This window comes from Centroberyx affinis, unplaced genomic scaffold (assembly GCF_046629955.1).
Source record: "Centroberyx affinis isolate AG114_WGS23_722 - 3 ecotype Tasmania unplaced genomic scaffold, CSIRO-AGI_Caff_v1 ptg000503l_1, whole genome shotgun sequence".
In the NCBI taxonomy this organism is placed as follows: Eukaryota; Metazoa; Chordata; class Actinopteri; order Beryciformes; family Berycidae; genus Centroberyx; species Centroberyx affinis.
Window position 1 is genome coordinate 578481 of NW_027279155.1, and position 19406 is coordinate 597886.

The window sequence follows — 19406 nt, forward strand, 5'->3', positions numbered from 1 at the left end:
TACTTTCTCATCTGAGTATCATTTTAGGTACTCAAAATTTTCCATTGTCCTAATTATAGACCTGTTTCATGGTTTTAAAGCAGGTAGAGCAAAGGCTTACTAGGCAACATCTGCGGGAAGACTGAAGCAAATGGCCTGACAATCATGTAAATATTACCTTGAATAACAAGTGTCTTCGGTTAAGTTAGTGTTACTTGTGTCAGTGATAAAGAAACATTAATTTTTAAGAAAATGTTAGAAATCTACAACAACTTTGTTTTGCACAGTAAATCATTATCACACGTATAATGTTAGTTATTGTAAGTATGTTGTATTGTATGTTGTTGTATAAGTATTTTCTAAAATCTAAAAACAATTATTCACGCTATGCCTCTCTCTCTCTCTCTCTCTCTCTTAATTGGTACAGTTACAGAATTAAGGCACAAGTGGCATTATGTTCATGCTACTTCGTCTGAGGCTCAGATGTTGAAGCGCTGGCTCCTGGTTTGCACCGCCCTCCTCTCTTTGAGGTACATGTTGACGTAGGATGTTATAAGGTCGTCCATCTTGTAGCCCTTTCATGCGGAGACACAGGAATAAAGAAACAAAATTAACACGAGGATAGATTGTTACTTATCAGTTTAAACCCCACGTGTCTCTTGACAGATTTAATTAACAAACAGAAATGCTACATTTCTTACCAGTGAAGTTTCACACAGGAATTTGTTCCCCTTGACCAAATTGCCAACAGTCATGTGAAAGTAGGTACTTCCACTGCACCAGTTAGCGATGCGGTTGAATGGGTGAGTTGCCAGAACATCCTTGATAAGAGAAAAGAGTTGTTTACTTTTTCTGCAATCTGTATTGTCATTCATGATAAGAACAAGTCCAACAGGCTGTTGAATTGACCATAGTTATTGTTATTGACTATTGTTGATTTGAACTTTTTAACCTTGGTTTTAGGGTGGATAATTGTGATTCCTTGCTTGCTGATGGCAATTCGCACAATATCTGGGAAATTTGGTGCCGTTTCTGACGTTTGCTGAAAAATGAAAGATAAAAAGGAACATTATTTTCTTGCTTAATGTAAGTGTACATGCTGTTATTTTGGCTTTTTAATTAGCCTGCCATGTTGAGAGACAGGGTGTGAGGGAGAGAGAGAAAGAGAGAGATAAACCAACTAAATTGACTATAGATATCTGGACAAATCTGCGCTGCACTCATCCCAGTCCATACCTTCACTTCAAAGAATGCACAGCCAAACGTCGGCCACCGGCAAACGGCCTTCAAGAACGCCTCCTTGGCTTCTTCAACAGTCATACCAGCTTGTTGGTTATAAGTGGCAAGAATATTCTGGAAATAAATATATAAAGAGGAAACATTACAACTCATATCCTTTTTGTGATATAATACTCTTTTTTCATGAAAGTGTTTGTACTGCTTTTAATGAAGTGAATGAACTTTTACCCCCCCTAGCCTCAAGACAATGTGCTCATTGAACTGAGATAGGAATCAAAGGCAGGGCATGTTGGTGATGTTGTTCATGTATGCAAATTGATTCTACTGCGTGTAAAATGTATGATGCAGACAGGAGAAGTACCACAGGCAATGAAAAGAAGGGTCCTCTTACCTTCTTCCACTCATTTTCAGACATGGCCTTCAGCTGGTCGTTGGGCACCAGCTCCTTCAGCATCTTGGGAATCATGACAAACTGGTTCTTGTCATTGTTGACCTTCACTCTGAAGAGCAGAGCCCCGATGTTGACCATTTCCTCCTTGGTGCAAACATGGTATCCTCTCAGGTACTTCGGCAGCTCCTGGAAGCCAGAAAGAAGCGTCTCTTAGATCACAGATTTTGAACCGGGACCCAATTTTGACGATATAACTAAGCTGCTATTAAGTTGTTCTTTATGAGAAAAATCAATTAAAAATATTGAGTCTTGGCAAAATAATTTGGTAACATCCTATTTATAGATCTCAGTGTCCCCCAACATCCTCATAACATCAAACTACACAGTCATCTTTACCTCATGTGAAATGCTAATGTCCCTGAAGAACTGATCAGTTGCATTTTTTTAATCTATGGCATTCCTTGTAGTGACTCCAGAAAGAACACATGCCTTTTAGACAAGAGGAGGTAAAATAGGTGAAGGTATGGGTCAATTCCTACGGTTTGCATGTAAGTAGGCTCAAATGAAAGATAAGAAGCTTTCCAAAGATGTCATAGATCATTCCAGTCATAATCAATGCACCTTCATTGACGCTTTATTGTGGTCATAAAGTCAACACGATAAAGTCGACACCAACAGTTCGGTTCTGGTGTTGGTAGTTATTACTAATCTAAATGTCAGGTAGGATTTTTCTTCATGTGCATAAAGCCTTGTGACACACAACAGTATTACCATGAAAATATTTGGCTTTATCATGTGGATAAACAATACGTGCTTGCACAACGTGATACTGGCTGAGCCGCCTCATTTAAACGCACCTGAGGGTAATGGAAGATAAGATCGGCCTCTGGGTCTCTACCAGGAATCACATTGAACCACAACTTCCTCATGAAGAACACAAGGTAGGGCATGCTAATTGGCCCGCCTGTGGAACATATACACACACACACGCACACACATACACAAAGGGGTTTGTTGAAGGCAAATACAAAAAACCATCAAGAGCCACAATGGCATTCCAATTAGATGATCAGTTTTTACCGTCTTTGACCCTCTTGGCTTTCTTGGACCAGTCAGTGATTTGTCTCAGACTATCAAAGAAGTAGTCTGGGTCATTCACACTGAGAACCTGAAATGAACACAGTGACAGAATTGTTTACTATCAAAATGGCATAGGGACAATACACAAAAGAGTTTACATTATAAAGATGTCAATGATTCATAAATGTCAAATGAACCTTGTCAGGTGTTTTGACAAAGATGCTGAAGCCGTCTGCGGAAACCAGACTGAGCTTGTTTGTAATGCTCTGGATGAGGTCCTTGATCCTGGTGCTGGTCGTCACCTCAAATATCTGAGTTAAGGAGGAGGGGGGTCAGTGTCTGTTCCAACATGGGACACTCAGTAGAAATGCAATAGATATAAACTAAACAAACTTCTTAAACAGCACAGTGCCTTAAAGGGGCATTTCTGGGCATTACTGGGAAGTGTATTTGACCTGGTGGTGTACTTGGTTGAGTTAAGAGTTGAGATCTGCTGTCAGATACGTGAAAGAGAGCTCTCTAGCCCATTATCATACCTCCTCTGTGTCATTGGGAAAGTGAATCTTGTGGAAGATCTGGGTGCTGTTCTGCTGGATGGCATCCACCTCCACCTGGTGTGGTGGCAGCTTCCTGGGCTCCATCCTACACCGAGACAGCACAGGCTTAGTCAATATATATATTTTTGATGATATATTTCTGAATCTTCATTTTGACTCTAAGGCCCAGATTCACTACAGGTGAAAAATAGAGCGCTCACTATATCACCAAATTGGCCAAGTCATAATGCCACGCAGTTCACTAACCATGCATAGTGAGTGGAAATTTGCCTAACAGCACTGGGCAAGAAATAGTACCTCTTTGCATCTGTCATGATTGTACATATGGATATTATATGTAAATCAGATTATTTTGGCCACATAATATTTATTTGTATGTAAGGCCATGCAAATCAAGATTGTGTCCAATTCACCAACACCTCACAACACCAACTGCCCCAAATTATTGTAGCACATATAAGTTCCTTGGAAAGGTGGTGTAAGACTTTGCACAAAGAGTTTGGCCTTTCAGAATGCCTGCTGTATTTGCTGCAAGACGTGGGCATCATCACAAGCAAGTCAGGCAAGGAAGGGAGAGGGTTTTATGTCCTAGAATCTCAAATCAGATGAGAGAATGCTCCAATTATTAAGGGTGTAAGAGTGCCATCCTTGGTGGATTAGTCTTACAGCTGAAGCATGCAACTTGTGCTTAGTGTGCTTGGTGAAGAAGGGGGCTATTTGCTTGTGCAGTGCTCTTTTTGAGGGCTTGTTTGCGCCACAACTTGATTTGCATAAATTTCCTAGTGAATAAGACAAAAACTCTGCGCTCTTAGCTCAGGCAGCTGAGGTGCACAAAAATGTGCAGATTGCAATCTCAGTGAATCTGGACCTAGGAGTCTCATATACCTCTCTTAAATGAGTTTCAGTAGGATAAATACCACACTTATCAGACAGCACTTACCCACTGAGAGCTTTGAAACAGCCATGACATTTACTTTCACCACACCGGTAGTGCTGTGTGTCTGGCTACTAGCCAGGGGAGGAATGCCTTAACCGTTGCTGCCATGTGCTTTACTATGTGCAACATTTGCTGCTCTATCACTTATCCTGTCACTGTTGTTGGCACAAACCCTCTAATTGATATTTTGAAAGAGGGTAGGCTTTCAACGTGCACTCTTCACCTCATACGCCCTTCTTAATGGAACATAGGCCTATGTGTTGATGATATACAATACAGTGGGCATGGTAGGCTACCTCAGTGAGCCCTGTAGCCGCTGCAGGCAGTCCGAGGCCAGGGCCTCTCTGCGGCGAGACTCCAGGAAGCGCTGAGTGTGCTTGAGAAGAGACTGGCTGGGGGGAAACAAGCCACAGCACAGCCACAGCAGCTGCCAGCCCTGCTCCAGACTGAACCTGGTGGTGCAGAAGACACAGGATGGACAAGGCTACAGACAAAGCTATTCAACATACTGTAAAGCATGTGACGTATTGAGTCTTGGTGTGTATCCCACTCTATGTTCCTTTTAGCTTTTCTACTGTCTCAATAAAGAAAAAATGCTAAGGGAAGAGGATTGGTCATACATACTTAAAAAAACACTCCCAGTTAGTCTGTCTGTGGTTTATCATAAGATTATGTATTTACCTACCCAAAATTTGCTATAACACTACAATAACAAATCAACATATTACAGTTTTTTTTATACCTCTGAGCAATTGCCTTGTTTTCATTCTAATAAGTAAACAAAAACAAAAAGTAGAAAAATGACAACCACCACAGCGCTGGAGAAAAGTGAGGTTTGAATGTTTTTTCTGATTGTGTGAAAGCATTGATTACCAAATACCTTTTCCTCTCTCACACTGACTTCAAACCATAGGTCTTTCTCCATCCAACAAGTCCATACTTTTGACTTTAAATCCCTATACTGTAACATAAAATTTAACATTTTGATTGTAACACACAGCGTCAGCATACCGGTTGTTGTTGTTGGTCATCTGCTTCATGATCTGGCAATAGATCTCATCTCTGAGCGCCTCGTTCTGCGTGGCTGGGCCGAAGATCTGGTCAGTGAGCTCAAGAGGACTCTGCATCTGCTTGGTGGGGTAATCTCCCATATACTTCAGGATAGGTATACAACAGTCAAGGAAGAATTTTCATCCTGGATTCACAAACTTTGAAAAATAAAACCCTGGAAATTACTGTACAGTATGTATATACTGTACTGTATATACAGTAGTAAAGGACTAAACCTCTGTACATAGTACATTTCTGTGCCACAAGGAGCCTCGGTTCATTATATTCTATGTATTTTTTTCCTTTACTTATTTTTATGTTCATATATTTTATTTTATCTCTTTATTTACTTTTTTATTATTATTATTTGTGTTTGTTTTGCTTTGAGATGGTCTATTATGGACCCTACAATTTACTCTAATTGACTCGTCTCATATATGATGTTATTTTCAAGGTACCTGCATCCCTCACATGAAAATAAATAAAAACATTTAAAAAACCTCTATTGTATTGTTCTGTAGAGGATATCGGTGAAGGCCAGGCAGGCTCTGTGACTGAGCTCCGGGTTTCCCACCAGCCTCTTGAGCAGCGGCTGTCTGAGTGGCTCTCTGGAGTTGGCCCACAGCTTTTCAGGAGCCACGTTCTTGGAAATCACCTGATGGTTCACATCCTTACTGGGCTGCCTGGGATCAGGAAACAAGACGGGGATCCCTGCGTTCAGCACTGTAGAACAACTTTGCTCTGCCAAAAATGACATAGCTTGACATGATAATGAGATTTCATGCAGTATGTACCTGAAATACTCGAGGGAGAACTCCTTCAAAGTGATGGGGGCCAGTCTCTCCACTGTGCCTGTTTCTCTCTTTGTGGCCTGTATGATATCCTTCCTCTGGTTAGGAGACAGGTTGAGGAGGCTCTGAAAAAAAGACACATGCACCATCTTTAATCCTCCTCAGATCTGGCACACAATAACCGATTTGAGAAAGATGCGTCACTGACATCTCCATACCATGACCTCATTGGTGGGTTTACTGAGGGTGGGCAGGACTAAGATGGCCTCAGTGGGGACGGCTCCCGTTTGCCCTGTGCGCTCGTTTTTGCCCTTTACCCAGCCACGTTCCGGAGAGAATTCATTATCTTTGATAACGATGATGAGCTCTCCTTTCTTGAAGCTCAGGAATGTGGGGTCATCTACAGACGAAGACAAGACAACTCATGAATCTGCTAGTACAGCAACAGCAAAAATGATAATATCAATTCAGCTGTGACAATGTGAGGGAGAAAAAGTCCCAGAGGTAAAATAAAACAAACAGATCGCCCCGGTGCTCTGACCTTGCCTGTTGACTTCCTTTAGGGCCACAGCGTACTGGGAGCGCTCCATCAGTCCACTGAGGAACATGTGCAGTAGCTCGGCCATGTCCTCAGCCATGGCTCCACTCAGGGTGAAGTCTCCTTTCAGGGTGAGGAGGCACACCGCCTGGCCAGAAGCCTTACCCTCCCTGGGGAAGAATCACAGGAGACTCGGCAACAAAGGATTCAAGTATATCTAGTATCAAGACATTCCAATAAACTGTACTTGTCCTCATTGAAAACAAAACTGTGTCCTATTCCTGTAATTCTGTGCATGGGCAATAATAATGTCTGTACCTTATGGTGTTGACTCCGGTGACTTCAGGGAAGGAGAGCTCCAGCAGCCGCCTCTCTTTCTCATCCAGGAAGGCAATACCAGTCCAGTTAATGGCCACAATAAACTTGCTCTTGGGCAGAGGAGGGCCTAAAAACAACCATGGAGTAAACAAGCCCAATAAACCATGACTCATGGGAAATATGAGATGTATTCCTGTTAGGAGATAAGTGCTCACCACACTTCCTGCTGTGTGTATCCCATAAGCCAGCCTGGAGGGGAAGCTTTAATCGCAGCAGTAATGTTTAGTGAAGGCCCTATCATCAACTCACAGGTAAGAGGCTCTCGCTTCATACCATAGACATTGAATATGACAGTGAAAACCTTTGGCCAGAAGGGGAAAGGCATAAATTGATCTTTGGTCCTGATGTGACTATAGGGGGCCTCGATGTCGGGGTCATACAAACCCTATGCCACCTCTCTACTGACAATGATGTACTAGGCTCTGGGAAAACAAATTAAAACATCAGAGTAGAGCAGTGCTGCACTTGGGAAAGATAACAGTGCTGCACTGGAAAGGTCAACTGCCACAGTGTGTGGGGGTATGTAAACAATGTGAAATGCTATAGTCTTTACGTAGGGTGAAGTCTCATCAACTTAGCTAGCTCCAAGTATCTAAAAGCTGGTTTAAAAGCATATCCAGTAATACTGTTGACTAGTCATGGCTTTGATTTGGGGCTAATGAGCAAAAAATGCTGCACTGAAAGCTTTTTATGTGGTAAGAAATCAAGTTAAGAAATGTATTGACCTTGTAGATTGGGCACCAACAATGTCTCTTTGGGTGAAATTAAAATGTAATCAACTGCAATTTGTACATTGGGAAACGCAAATCATGTTAAATATATGTTAAAATATGTGTTAGAAATGCCTAATGGAATCTAGTTGGCAGTTGGCAGTAATTTCTGTGCCCTTACCAACATGTTGTTGAGACAGCTAATAATATAATAATAATGAAATCCAGGGAAAGAGAAAATGTTGCTCCTGGCCCACTTACTCTCTCTTAAGCAACTACTTTGCTAGACTGTTAAACCCAGTGGTATAATCAGTGTATCTATAAATAGCCCTATATATTCCAGTCGGACATAGATTTCAAAAAAACAAACAGCTAATCGCTGAGCAGTGCCTGGTTGAAAACAGCTGGGTTTCACCGCTGGTTATTAAAAGTGTTTTTGTGTTTTAAGTGTCTTTACTGCTGAGGAAGCCCTAAGTGCAGAAATGTTTGTGCTGTGTATGTTTAATGTTCTGCCGTGATTAAAAATGAAGATGAAAATCAAAATCTACATGGTATTTCCTATAGCTGATGCTGATTAGCTGATTATGTGATGTAATTTAGTTACTTATCTGTGTTTACCCCTTACTGAACAAGCATACTGTCTTTAAAGATTTAGAATCAAGAATAGAGACATGGTACTCCTCCCCTAATGAATTTACTACCTAAAAGCTATTATTATTAATGCAGCTCAATTCTGCAAGACTCATTTTCTTTTCCATCCTACTCCAAAAAGTAAATTCCTGCAAAATTACAGATGCTTATGGTTCATTAAATCCAATCATGACTTCCACTTCTCTTTCTTAATGGTGAGTTTTATAATGACATTATAGTCCAATTCATGAACCACAGGTTTTATTGCAGGCGAGTCATGCGTAAGTAGATTCCTTCGTAAATTCCTGGACTATTATTATAGATAAGTGATGCTATCAATCATAATTTTATCTTGTTATTTGTTTGAAAGAATTAAAGCTTAAATGTGATCAGACTGCTTGCCGGGCCAGCTCTCCTGATCTGAATACTGGCCCAAAAAACACCCCATATACCCACATTGTCCATTTCTTCATAGGCCTTTTGTAATATTTATACAGTTATTCTATTTGATTTATGAATATAAATTAATGCAATTATTGAAATTATCTAAAACATAAATTACCTAAACATAGAAGCTGGAAACATATACTGTGACTAGATGCCAGTGGTGGAAGAAGTATTCAGATCTTTGACTTAAGTAAAAGTAGCAATACCACAGTGTGAAAATACTTTGCTACAAGTAAAAGTCCTGCATTCAAAATCTTACTTAAGTCAAAGTACAAAAGTATTAGCATCAAGTAGTCATTATGCAGAATGGCCCATTTCAGAATCATATATATCATGTTATTGGACTATAATTATTGATGCATTAATGTGTTCATCACTTTAATGTTGCAGCTGGTAAAGGTGGAGCTAATTTTAATTACTTTATATACTGCTGGGTAGCTTAACCTATAAAAATATATCATAATTTATTCGTTGATTTATAATTTGTATTACTAATCTAAATCTACAAAGTAACTAAAGCTGTCAAATAAATGTAGTGGAGTAAAAAGTACAATATTTCCCTCTGAAACGTAGTGGAGTAGAAGTATAAAGTAGCATGAAATGGAAATACTCAAGTAAAGTACAAGTACCTCTAAATTGTACTTAAGTGCAGTACTTGAGTAAATGTACTTAGTTACATTCCACCACTGCTAGATGCTTACCTGACAGCTTGACAACCTCAAAGAACCTGGAGAAGAACATGGGCCACTTCTGACGGGCGTAGTCCACCACCTCTGCCTTCACATCACCTGCCTTCTGCCTTGAACTGATATATGGACCCTTGTATGAGATAAGAAAAACACAAAGAACTATTCAACCCACCCACTGCCTTGTTAGAGCATTTTTATTCCCAAGAGATGTTAAGAGATATTTAATTGTCCTCTATGCTGCAGCTGCTGATATGGGATGTGACTGACCTGAGCATGTGCAGTGTCGACCATCTGCAGCCATTTGGCCTCTGACTTGGCCTCCAGCAGAGAGCTATTGATGCAGTCTTGAACAGCATCCTTCACATTTTCTGGACTGCTGTCTGAGCCATGCTGGATGTACAAATGTTTGGCAGCAAGCTGAACAAAATCATCCTCCTGTGTGATGGGAAAAGGGGAAAAACATACCACAGTGGATGGCAGGAATATTATAAAATACTTGCTTTGCCCTTCAGTGTAAATCAGCAAAATGAACTCTGAACATAAGCCTACCTTTTGGCTCTGGTACTCTCCAAACTTCAGACCGTGGACAATCTGTTTGTAGATGAGGTCTGTGCTGATGCTGTCCTCCTTGCTGTCATGCCAGGGACTGAAGATTTCTTTGCGGAAGCAGAGGCGCCAGGGAGCGTGCTGCTCCTGCCCACCTTTCCTCTTCACCTCCTGCTCACACTGGGAGATGGCGTCCATCACGTGCTCCCGGCCGCTGCCCAGAGCCCACACCTTCATGAGAGGCAAAGTTAAAAAAACAATTAACTTTTTCATTGTCTGTCTAAAGCAATGTTCCTACTGTACCTTCCTAGGCCTTAGGCCAGAACTAGGGCCCAGTGTATAAGGGCTAAAAAGGTGTGATGATGCAGTTGGCCCTGCCCCAAGTGCAGAGAATGGGGTCCAAGGGGTCAGGAGAAAGGTACGAAGAGTCAGCTTGAGAAATTTGTGATCTAGTCATCAAACATCAAAGCAGCATAGGTACCCAAGTCCAGTCGTATGTGTCTGGCTGATGGTGCAGTTGCGTACCTTTTCATACAAGGCCACATAGAGAGAAAAGCCAAAGGTGTCCTTGAGTTTGACTTTGTGGGAGAGGACTTGGCAGATTTCTTTGGAGGTAGATGCCGAGTCAACAGGCAGGCTGATTGTTCGGCCGTCCATCACCGTCACAGACACAATCATGGGCTTCTTTGTCTTGGTTGCCTGTCAAAACACAGAAAGAAATTGCCATGTGGTTAAATGGTCATAGGAGCTACTGTATGGTAATAAGCGTTAATGTCATGTCTTCTGGAGCAGCGTGTGTCTGTCTCAGCACCTGTAGCTCCAACCAGCTGGGAGGCTCCCCACGCACTCCGTTCTTTACAGTGCGCCACAGCCTTTCAGCACAGTAGGGAGCATAGCCCCCAGGAGCAGAACGGATGAAACTTTGGAGGTACTGCCAAGACAAAAGACAAAAAGTGATGAGAAAATCATCAAAGAATGCAGCATACTGTTTATGAATCAGTGAATGCAGCTGCTGCACTGACCTTAATGAAGCGCTCAGTTGGAGGGAAAATGCCCAGACAGAGGGAGAGGAGGATCCAGCCCCGGAAGAAGCTGCTGCGGTTATTGTTATCCTGAAGCTGCTTGCAGATCTGACAGTAAATCTCATCTCTGGGGAGAGAACAGACACATTAGATCATGTATTTGTGGAGAAAATCTAAAACAGAAATGAAGATGCATGAATTGTAGAAATCACGACTCTGTCACCTGAGGTCACGTCTGACAATGGCGTATCCCACAATGATGTGGAGTTTTTCAAGAGACGTCATTGGCCGCTCCAGGGTGGGTCCCTCTCCAATCATTACATCACTCTCCTCATTCACAGTCTGCATGGTGAAAGGTTTGGGCGCCTCACTCTGATCCTCTGACTGTAAGAAATACCATAAAACTGCCATCAATACATTGATACAAGGTTTGGACTGGAAAGTTGACAGCATACTACAGCAGTAAGGTGTATTCAGAAAGTTAGAGAAATGTTGTTGGCTGCATTTGGGCTTCACTTCACCTCCTCCATGATGACAGAGGGCTTCCTATTCCGAGAAGGGGATTCTGGGATTTCATTTTCCGGAATCGTGGATGCCTTTCTACTCCTGGTCAGTAGGTCAGTGAATACGGATGTCTTCCTGTTTCGAGGGTTCACCTCTGGTGCAGTGTACCCCTTATGGTTTTGACCCGTCTCACTGGGCACAGCAGAAGCCTTCCTGTTTCTTGTCAGTAGGTCTGTGAAAATGGACGCCTTTCTGTTTGGCGCTGCCTCCTCAGGGGTTGTGGAAACTTTTCTGTCTTTTTTATTCCTCAGCACCCTCTACAAAAGACATGTAGCAGTGGAGCAAATTACTTTTTAAGTTCATGATAAAATTATGTGTTTCTACAGTACAATGACTGAGAAAGTCCATATGCTGGGTCAGAAAGTGGACATAAAATATATAAAATGGTGCGCTGATTTCAAATAGGCTTAATTAATTATTCAATTCAATTAATTCAAATTAATTCAAGAACTAAAAAAGGGAAATCCCTACTCTCAAAAAGATCTTGACTGATTTATTTTATATGTTTCAAATAAAAAAAGACAATGTTGTCTTTTCAGCTTGCCAAGCTCTATATTTTTTTATTTGAAAATCGTTCTGCAATACAATGCAATACTGTAGGAGCCATTCATTGAGTTTTATGAGGATATTCACCTGATCCAGGCCGACCATGTGGCTGAGACGTCTGTCCTTTCTGGAGACCAGGTCCTGTGGAAGGAAGCGGTCTTGCTTGGCGCTTCCCTGGACCTGGACCTGCTTCTTAGGCTCAGGCAGATCTCCCATGAACCTCAGAATGATCCACCACACTGTCAGCGAAGCCTAGTGAAAACACAATGGACACCCTGTGGTATATTTCACGAAATAATATGAAATGAGAAGTGAAAAACTGGGAGAAATGAATGAACGTGGTGTATGAGGAGATGTACCAGGACATCTCCTTCGTCCTCATGGTAGAGGAGAGGCTGTCTGAGCCTCTGGCGGATGTGGGTGGGGCTCGCTGCACCCTGGAAGTACATGGAGGCGAATTTGGAGAAGGAGTACTCATCCAGATCGTCATAAGCGTCCTGGGGAAGGTCCTCCACCATGGGGAGGTCATCTAGGTCTACCTCCTCAGGAACTGTCCTTTTCCCCTCGAAATGCTGAAAATAGATGCAGATGTTATGCTGTGACTTTGGCGTGGAATATAAAAAATGTAACAGCCACCAGGGAGTGTGATTGTTAGTCCTCCAAGCTTCATGCAATATTACTCATTCTCCAGTATACATTACAACATGCACATCGCTGTTTCAGTTCCCTAACCTCGAATCCCACAGGTGCTTGCCCTTCCTGCCCTCCAACCACAGGGGGGAGGAAGCCAAAGATAGTGTCCACCATTTCCTGGTCTGTGACGGATTCTGCTTTGGCATCAGCCTCCATCTCTCTTTTCTGCCTCAGCACTTCCTGCAAGCGCCTCTGTCTCTCTAAAATGGCCAACTCCTCTTCTCGTTTCTCTTTGGCAGAGAGGAACAGCTGGAGGAAACAACACACACCAAGATCAGGAACACAGAAATGCACCTTTCTTAACCACAGATCCTTGTAAAATGCCACATTTGTTTTGCCCTTATTTAATTAACCATGCAACCTGACTAGAAAATGATTCATTATTCACAGCAATGGCTTGGGGGAATGAGGGCAAAATGCATACACTTACATCCAAGAGTTTCCCAGTTTAACCACAGCTGTGTGCTGTTGGCCACTGAGAAGCAGCACTGGAGTAGTTTGTGTCTTGTTCATGAACACTTTGACAGTAGTTGTTTGGTGAGTGGAGCAGAGACTCAAACCAATGACGCTCCAGTCACAAGCTCACTTACCACCGATTACCACCCACCATTATTATAGGTTATTATTACACTGATCTTTTGCTATGAAGTTGCACTTACATCTCTCTTCATCTTTTTGAGAGCCTTTCTTGCCAGCACGCCCCTGGTGTACGCTTGCAGGAGGATCACAGCGTCTCTTTTGCGCTTCCATTCTTTCCTGGCGAGGAATCCCCTGGCCTGGGCCTGCAGCACGATCACTGCCTCCCGCTCCTTCTTATACTGGTGGTGGAGCTGGCGGGAGCGGACCCTCGCTTGCAGCCGAGCAAAGCCCAGCTGGACCTAGAATCAGTTCAGAATTTTACATTTGTGGTAAGTCATGCATAAGTTCTCACACTGGTATGCATTCAAATGGTCAATGGAGACCCACCACTTTGTAGAGCTTTCTGCCTTTGTGTCCTCTCCAATGTTTCTGGATAACAAGGGCAGCTGCCTTCTTCCTCAGAAATACTCTCCTATAGAAGGCATGAAACATACAGACTTCAGGTTGAATGTCACATGAATAAACAACAGCTCATTATGCAGCTTTCTGTCCCATACCTGTGTTTGTAGCCTCTCAGGACTCTCTGGATCAAAAGTGCTTTCTCATTTAGTTCTTTCATACGCTCCAGTTCAAGCATGGTGTCATGGAAGTCCTGAGAGTAAATAGAAAAATAAAATACAAAATATTTTTAAAATTTGGATGGACAAATATGATATTTCAATAACCATCAGCAACAAAGCACTGTGTACGTGTAAACGCAAGGCAGCACCTTGAGAAATATTTTTGTCTTGCCAGTCTTCCAGTCACCTTCTCCAGCAAGCACATTCTCACAAATGCTTTCACAGCATTTCTCTTTGGATTCCTGTTAGGAAAAAAGCATACTCATGACATACACAGCAGAAAAATGTGTCAAGTTTAATGTTATAACCTCCAACTCACCGTTTTGGGATCACAGACGGAAGTTTTCAGCAGGACGCGGTAACGTTCTAGAAACTCATCAAAGGTGTAGCGTATGGGATATCCAGCCTTCCGGATCTTGATCGTCTCCATCATGCCAGAGTAGCGGAGCTGACGTATGCACAGCTCTCTGTCAAACAACTGAGACATACAAACACATGTTCTGTCGTTTTACTTTCTTACACCAAAATATTTCATACAGTTTTCATATAGATTTCAAACAGTTTTATTTTGGTCAGCTGAATACTGTCTCTTTCCTCACCATGGGCTTCTTGAAGTCATTGGGTTTGATGCAGCGTATGAAGTAGGGCTGGCACACAGTCAGTGTCTTCATCAGGGCGTCCAGGGACTTACGGAACTGGCCAGTCAGAGTTGGCACACGCTTCTTGCCATCAGCCGCTTGCTATTGTAGACAATGTCAAATTCAGTTAAGTAATTATATAGAGTAACTGTATTTATTTTATTCGAAAGATGCCAAGTGAATATACAGCTCCAGGTGTCAAAAGGCTGCACTGACCCGGAGGGAGTTCTTGGGGGTGGTGATGATCATCCTGGGGTTGGCGCTGTTCTTGACCGTAGTGGAGGAGAGCTCATTGTGGAACGTCTGCTTGAGGAGCTTGTTGGTGGAGGTCTCCACCAGCTGGATCAGATCCGAGCTGAGAGCATCACGGTTTTTCTCGAGGAAACCTCAAAACAAGAGAGAGATGAAGGTGTAGAAAAACAATGGACATCACATAGGCCGTAGAGAGCAATGAATGTTCTTTGTCGATGTTTTTTAGAAGTACCTTTTGAATCATAGTAGACCACTCCAGCAAAATGTCGGATTCCAAACTGTGTCTCATAGTTGTTCTTGGGGGGAATATAGATGTGTCCTTTCCCATGGACCAGATTCATCTTCTCGAGCATGGTGGTGTCTGTGCCCTGCAAACGAACAAAACAAGAGAATTAAAACCTCCTTTGCTTTGTTAACAATACAATTTTATAATGTTGCAGGGAGGATAGTGACCTTGGGGAAAAGGCTCTCCTCATCAATGAGGGCCAGCATGTTGAGGGGCTTGCTGGCCAACACATCCAGTGTCCGTTGGTTGTCATTGTAGTCAATGTGTGTCCAGTCAATGTTTTCGCGGGCGTACTCCTCCTGCTCCAGCTTGAAAACATGCCTAACAAAGAACTGCTGCAACTGCTCATTGGCAAAGTTGATGCACAGCTGCTCAAAGCTGCAACAGTGCAAAAAAACCCACAGCAAAAGAGGAAAGAAAGATAAATGGATTTCAGTAAAATAAAAAAATTGTCCAACAGCAGCAATAGAGCTCTAATGTTGTGTGAACTGTTGAATGCCAACCTGTTTTTCTTGAAGTTCTCAAAGCCGAAGATGTCGAGCAAGCCTATGGATTGTCGGACCTCTTTGGAATCCTCAGGCAGCGGCTTGAACACCGCAGCGTTGATTTTGTCCACCACCCAGATGAAAAGCCTTCCGTAAATGGCCTGGACAAAGATCACACAGGGAACACTATACTAATTAAACAACAAAACCATGAAAGCAGTCCAAATAAATGACACACATACACACTAAAAAGATAGAGAGACAGCAAGTGAGAGAAAGTGAGAGGGCTCATAATAAATCATATACACTCAAAAATAAACTAAGAAATTTATATTAATAATTTGGTCTTTGGATGCAAATTCTTCAAATGTTGGTAAAGCTTAAAAGTTACTACTATACTATATGTTGATGAACATACGGACAGAAGAGGAGTAGGGCCACATGTGAGAAATTGATTTGAGTTCTGAGATTAATTTTATTAGATTAGATAGAATTTTGACTTTATTCTCAGATTCTCTCAGTGTCCTCACGGGCAGGTCACTATATATGATTGTTTTTTGTCTGTGTTTTTAAGTATATTTTTACTTAATTACATGTTATAATAATGTGCATTTATTACTGAGATCGGTGACAGTTACTTATTACCCTATAATTAATAAAAGGACCCAAGGCAAGAGGCCTGGAGTATCTAATACTTTGGAAGATCAGATGTGATTTATGTTACTTTGACAAAGGCGTCCCTGCCGTCCATGGCCTGGGCAGAGGTGAGAGGTTTGGTCACACTCTCTCTGACCGTCATGAAGGAGCGCTGAGTCAGACTCTTCTCCAGCACTTTGGGATCCACCTGAGGCAAAGGGACAAATACAGTCAGGGCCTCTCATCTGAACTCTTGTTTAATAATCGCTGTTATGAAAAATACATACCTCCAAAAGTTGGCTGGCCATGCTGAAGTGGGACGATGTGAGGATGTCACAACCCTCCAGGTTATTTACTATGGTGGCTGAAATTATACAAGAAAATTATTATTTAATGGTTAAGAACTCAGCAGTTCCTATTTCATATTTTTATTAATATAAACATAAATGTATTACATAGAGTTTGTACAATATGTATTCCATTGTATAGAATTCTCCTGACCTTCAAAGTCCACATTGCCCAGGTGAAGGATGGCGGCGAGCAGTTTGGAAATTTCCCAGGAGTCGTTCTCTGAGAACATCAGGATCTTCAGCGCTGAGCGGAAGTGGGCGTATTCCTTGACGTCATCACGTCCTTCACAGCTGGTGCAGTTTCCCTAACAAAGACATCACTTGGTTTAAAGCTAAATATTAATACTTCTCTCATCTTGTTATCTGCATATATCATCCTCCAATCCATCAATCAGGACTGCTTGTTATTCAGTTACAAAGTTTGCAGAAAGTATTTGAGTACCATGGTCAGGTAGTTGTACTGAGCAGCATTCCCTAGGGAAAGGATCTTCTTCTGCTCAGCTGGCATGCCCATCAGCATGTAGTAAAAGATGTGGTAGTTTCTTTCCTCAGGTGCCTGCGTGAGAAAAGAAGCTACATGTCACTTATCACATGCAAACCTGACTTGTACCATGTTCCTAGAATAATTCAGCTCATCGATTTCCCCACCTGGCGACAAACACGGGACTTCTCCAGCAGGTACTGCTCGATGCGGGCCCCTTCAATGGCTCCGCCTTTGGTGAAGTTGATGTCGATGTACTTCCCAAAGCGACTGGAGTTGTCATTGCGAATGGTTTTGGCATTACCAAAGGCTGAGAGAAGAGCAAACATTTACATCAGGGAAATTCTAGTGAAAAGCACTTATTTATAAAGGGGAAAAGAATTCAGCTGATTATGAAGACTGTGTTATAACAGCTCAGTGGTGTTGGTGTTGGTGTTGTGTCCATACCTTCCAAGATAGGGTTAGCTTCAAGAATCTGCTGCTCTATCCAGGAGTGCTGGCCGCTCACCGCAGCCAGGAACTGCAGCATCAGCTTGGTGCTCTCTGTTTTCCCTGCTCCTGACTCTCCACTGATAGGGACACAGAGAAGTAAGCATGTGTAAAGTAGAATGCATCTAACCTCCTTTATATGCCATGAAAAAGTACATTTTCTTATATCTAACACAGTTTAAATGAAACTATGAAACTATCCAGAATGATTTCTTTGCCTGAAAAAAAAAACAGTTGAAGAATATTTGCTGTATGTTCTTGTTGTTTTCTAGCCTCAGCATCTAAACATCCTTGTACTTTGTTACTAGACAAGAGCAGGACCTGATGATGCAGCACTGGTTCTTTCGGTTGCGGCGCATGTTGAAAAAGCAGCTGTCTGCGATGGCAAAGACATGCGGGGGCAGTTCGCCCAGCCGCCGGTCGGTGTACAGGTGCACCTGCTCAGTGGTGTAGATGGGCAGCAGCTGGTAAGGGTTGACTGCCACCAGAATGGAGCCTGTGTATGTCTGAACACAGAGAGGGATGTTATCTGTCACACAGCAGCACTGTTGACAAGTGTGTGCTTGTGTATAAGCAGAGGAGTCCATAAACAAGACGTTACGTTATAAGCACATCATCAAGTCCATGACCCCCAGTGACCCCCTGTTTAGTCAAGGCAGTAGCAGACTGGATACGCATTCTGAATCATTGGTGAATTATAAGCATGGGTTAAAGATTTCAGACATGGGTTACAATCATGAAAAGCTCTGTTAAATGCCAAAGTTGATAATACTATTGCCAAATGCCCGACAGCAGCAATAAAGAGAATATCAGTCCCAGTATATTTTGCCCCCAGCATCCAGCAGTAGTATTTTTATATTACAAAATGGCCTGATTCATAATTGAAGACACACTGGTGTGCTTTGATGGCGTGGCAGGGAAACACTGGGGCATTCTCTCTCAACAGAGGCTCATTCGTCTCTATGGAGACAAACAACACTGTGTAAACTACAGGGCAAAGTCTAAGACAGAGAGACAATTTGCAAAATGAAAGACATGGTTGACGCAGCGTTTTCACAGCAGGTTATGGGGCATCATAAAACTGGGTGGTTCTGCAATTGGTAAATCAGAGTAAATGAAAATCCAGCGAACAGAAACCTACGTAGATGACGCCTTCTTTGTGTCGCACCAGGAGGTTCCTGAGGAGCCCGGCCTCGTTGAGGTCACCCAGCCTTATCATGTCATCCACACCATTCACAGAGGTGGGGTGCATGGGTCGGATGGCGTCCTCTTTCTTGTTGTTGATCTTGTGTTCCTGTATGTATGCCATGAAACAATTAAGATCATATAGGCCTAAACCATGGGTTTCTCCTGGAGCAGATTAAAGTCATCTCTCATGGGTTGTGTACCTTTCCTTCATCGTCAATCAGCTGAAGCTGTCCAGTGTCGGTCAGCTTGACCTCCGCCCCGAGCGGCACTCCAATACCAGTGTCCACCCATACAAAATCACCCTGGTTGTGGAAACATAAGTAAGTGATGAAAATAACCAGTACTGATGCTCTTTAAACTTCACCAAGTGGCATGAGCATACATGCCACACATACCTTTTTTGTAGAAATGTTTCATACTGTATCACTCTTACCTTACTCAAATGCAGCATAGCGGAAATTTGTATCCAGCCTATAAAGAGAATGACAAAATTGTCGGCCTAATGTGTTATGTCAACACAATGGCTGCCATTTCAATCCCCTTCCAGTAATCTCACATGACAAGGCCTGCTAGGTCCATTCAATACACTTCAGAGGGATTTAAGGGTGTAGTGTG

The 19406-nt window shown here is 42.4% G+C and overlaps 1 protein-coding gene across 1 annotated transcript; it reads right to left on the minus strand.

Moving 5' to 3' along the window:
• Nucleotides 1–448: 448 nt before the first annotated feature.
• LOC139642676 (unconventional myosin-VIIb) lies at nucleotides 449–19242 on the minus strand. The gene is made up of 47 exons (XM_071517624.1): nucleotides 19225–19242; nucleotides 18992–19093; nucleotides 18745–18897; nucleotides 17925–18109; nucleotides 17562–17683; nucleotides 17282–17424; nucleotides 17076–17189; nucleotides 16785–16938; nucleotides 16571–16647; nucleotides 16372–16491; nucleotides 15666–15808; nucleotides 15330–15540; nucleotides 15109–15244; nucleotides 14841–15010; nucleotides 14586–14726; nucleotides 14306–14464; nucleotides 14136–14228; nucleotides 13924–14018; nucleotides 13754–13838; nucleotides 13447–13665; nucleotides 12827–13036; nucleotides 12454–12666; nucleotides 12182–12346; nucleotides 11506–11805; nucleotides 11208–11368; nucleotides 10985–11111; nucleotides 10774–10893; nucleotides 10488–10661; nucleotides 9966–10193; nucleotides 9684–9851; nucleotides 9429–9546; nucleotides 6881–7007; nucleotides 6566–6732; nucleotides 6243–6424; nucleotides 6028–6149; nucleotides 5762–5916; nucleotides 5195–5348; nucleotides 4480–4635; nucleotides 3226–3331; nucleotides 2887–3000; nucleotides 2690–2777; nucleotides 2467–2573; nucleotides 1610–1795; nucleotides 1216–1332; nucleotides 932–1021; nucleotides 681–800; nucleotides 449–554 (listed from the first exon to the last, which is right to left on the minus strand). Exons 1-47 carry the CDS (start codon nucleotides 19240–19242, stop codon nucleotides 459–461), a joined length of 6711 nt encoding a protein of 2236 aa, XP_071373725.1. The 3' UTR covers nucleotides 449–458.
• Nucleotides 19243–19406: the final 164 nt, after the last annotated feature.

Excerpts from the sequence above, each read along its gene's own strand:
- LOC139642676 (XM_071517624.1), bottom strand. Across the intron at positions 5,917-6,027 it reads TTCTCCCTCGAGTATTTCAG|GCAGCCCAGTAAGGATGTGA; the intron begins GTACATACTGCA and ends TCCTGATCCCAG. Across the intron at positions 2,574-2,689 it reads AGCCAAGAGGGTCAAAGACG|GCGGGCCAATTAGCATGCCC; the intron begins GTAAAAACTGAT and ends TATGTTCCACAG.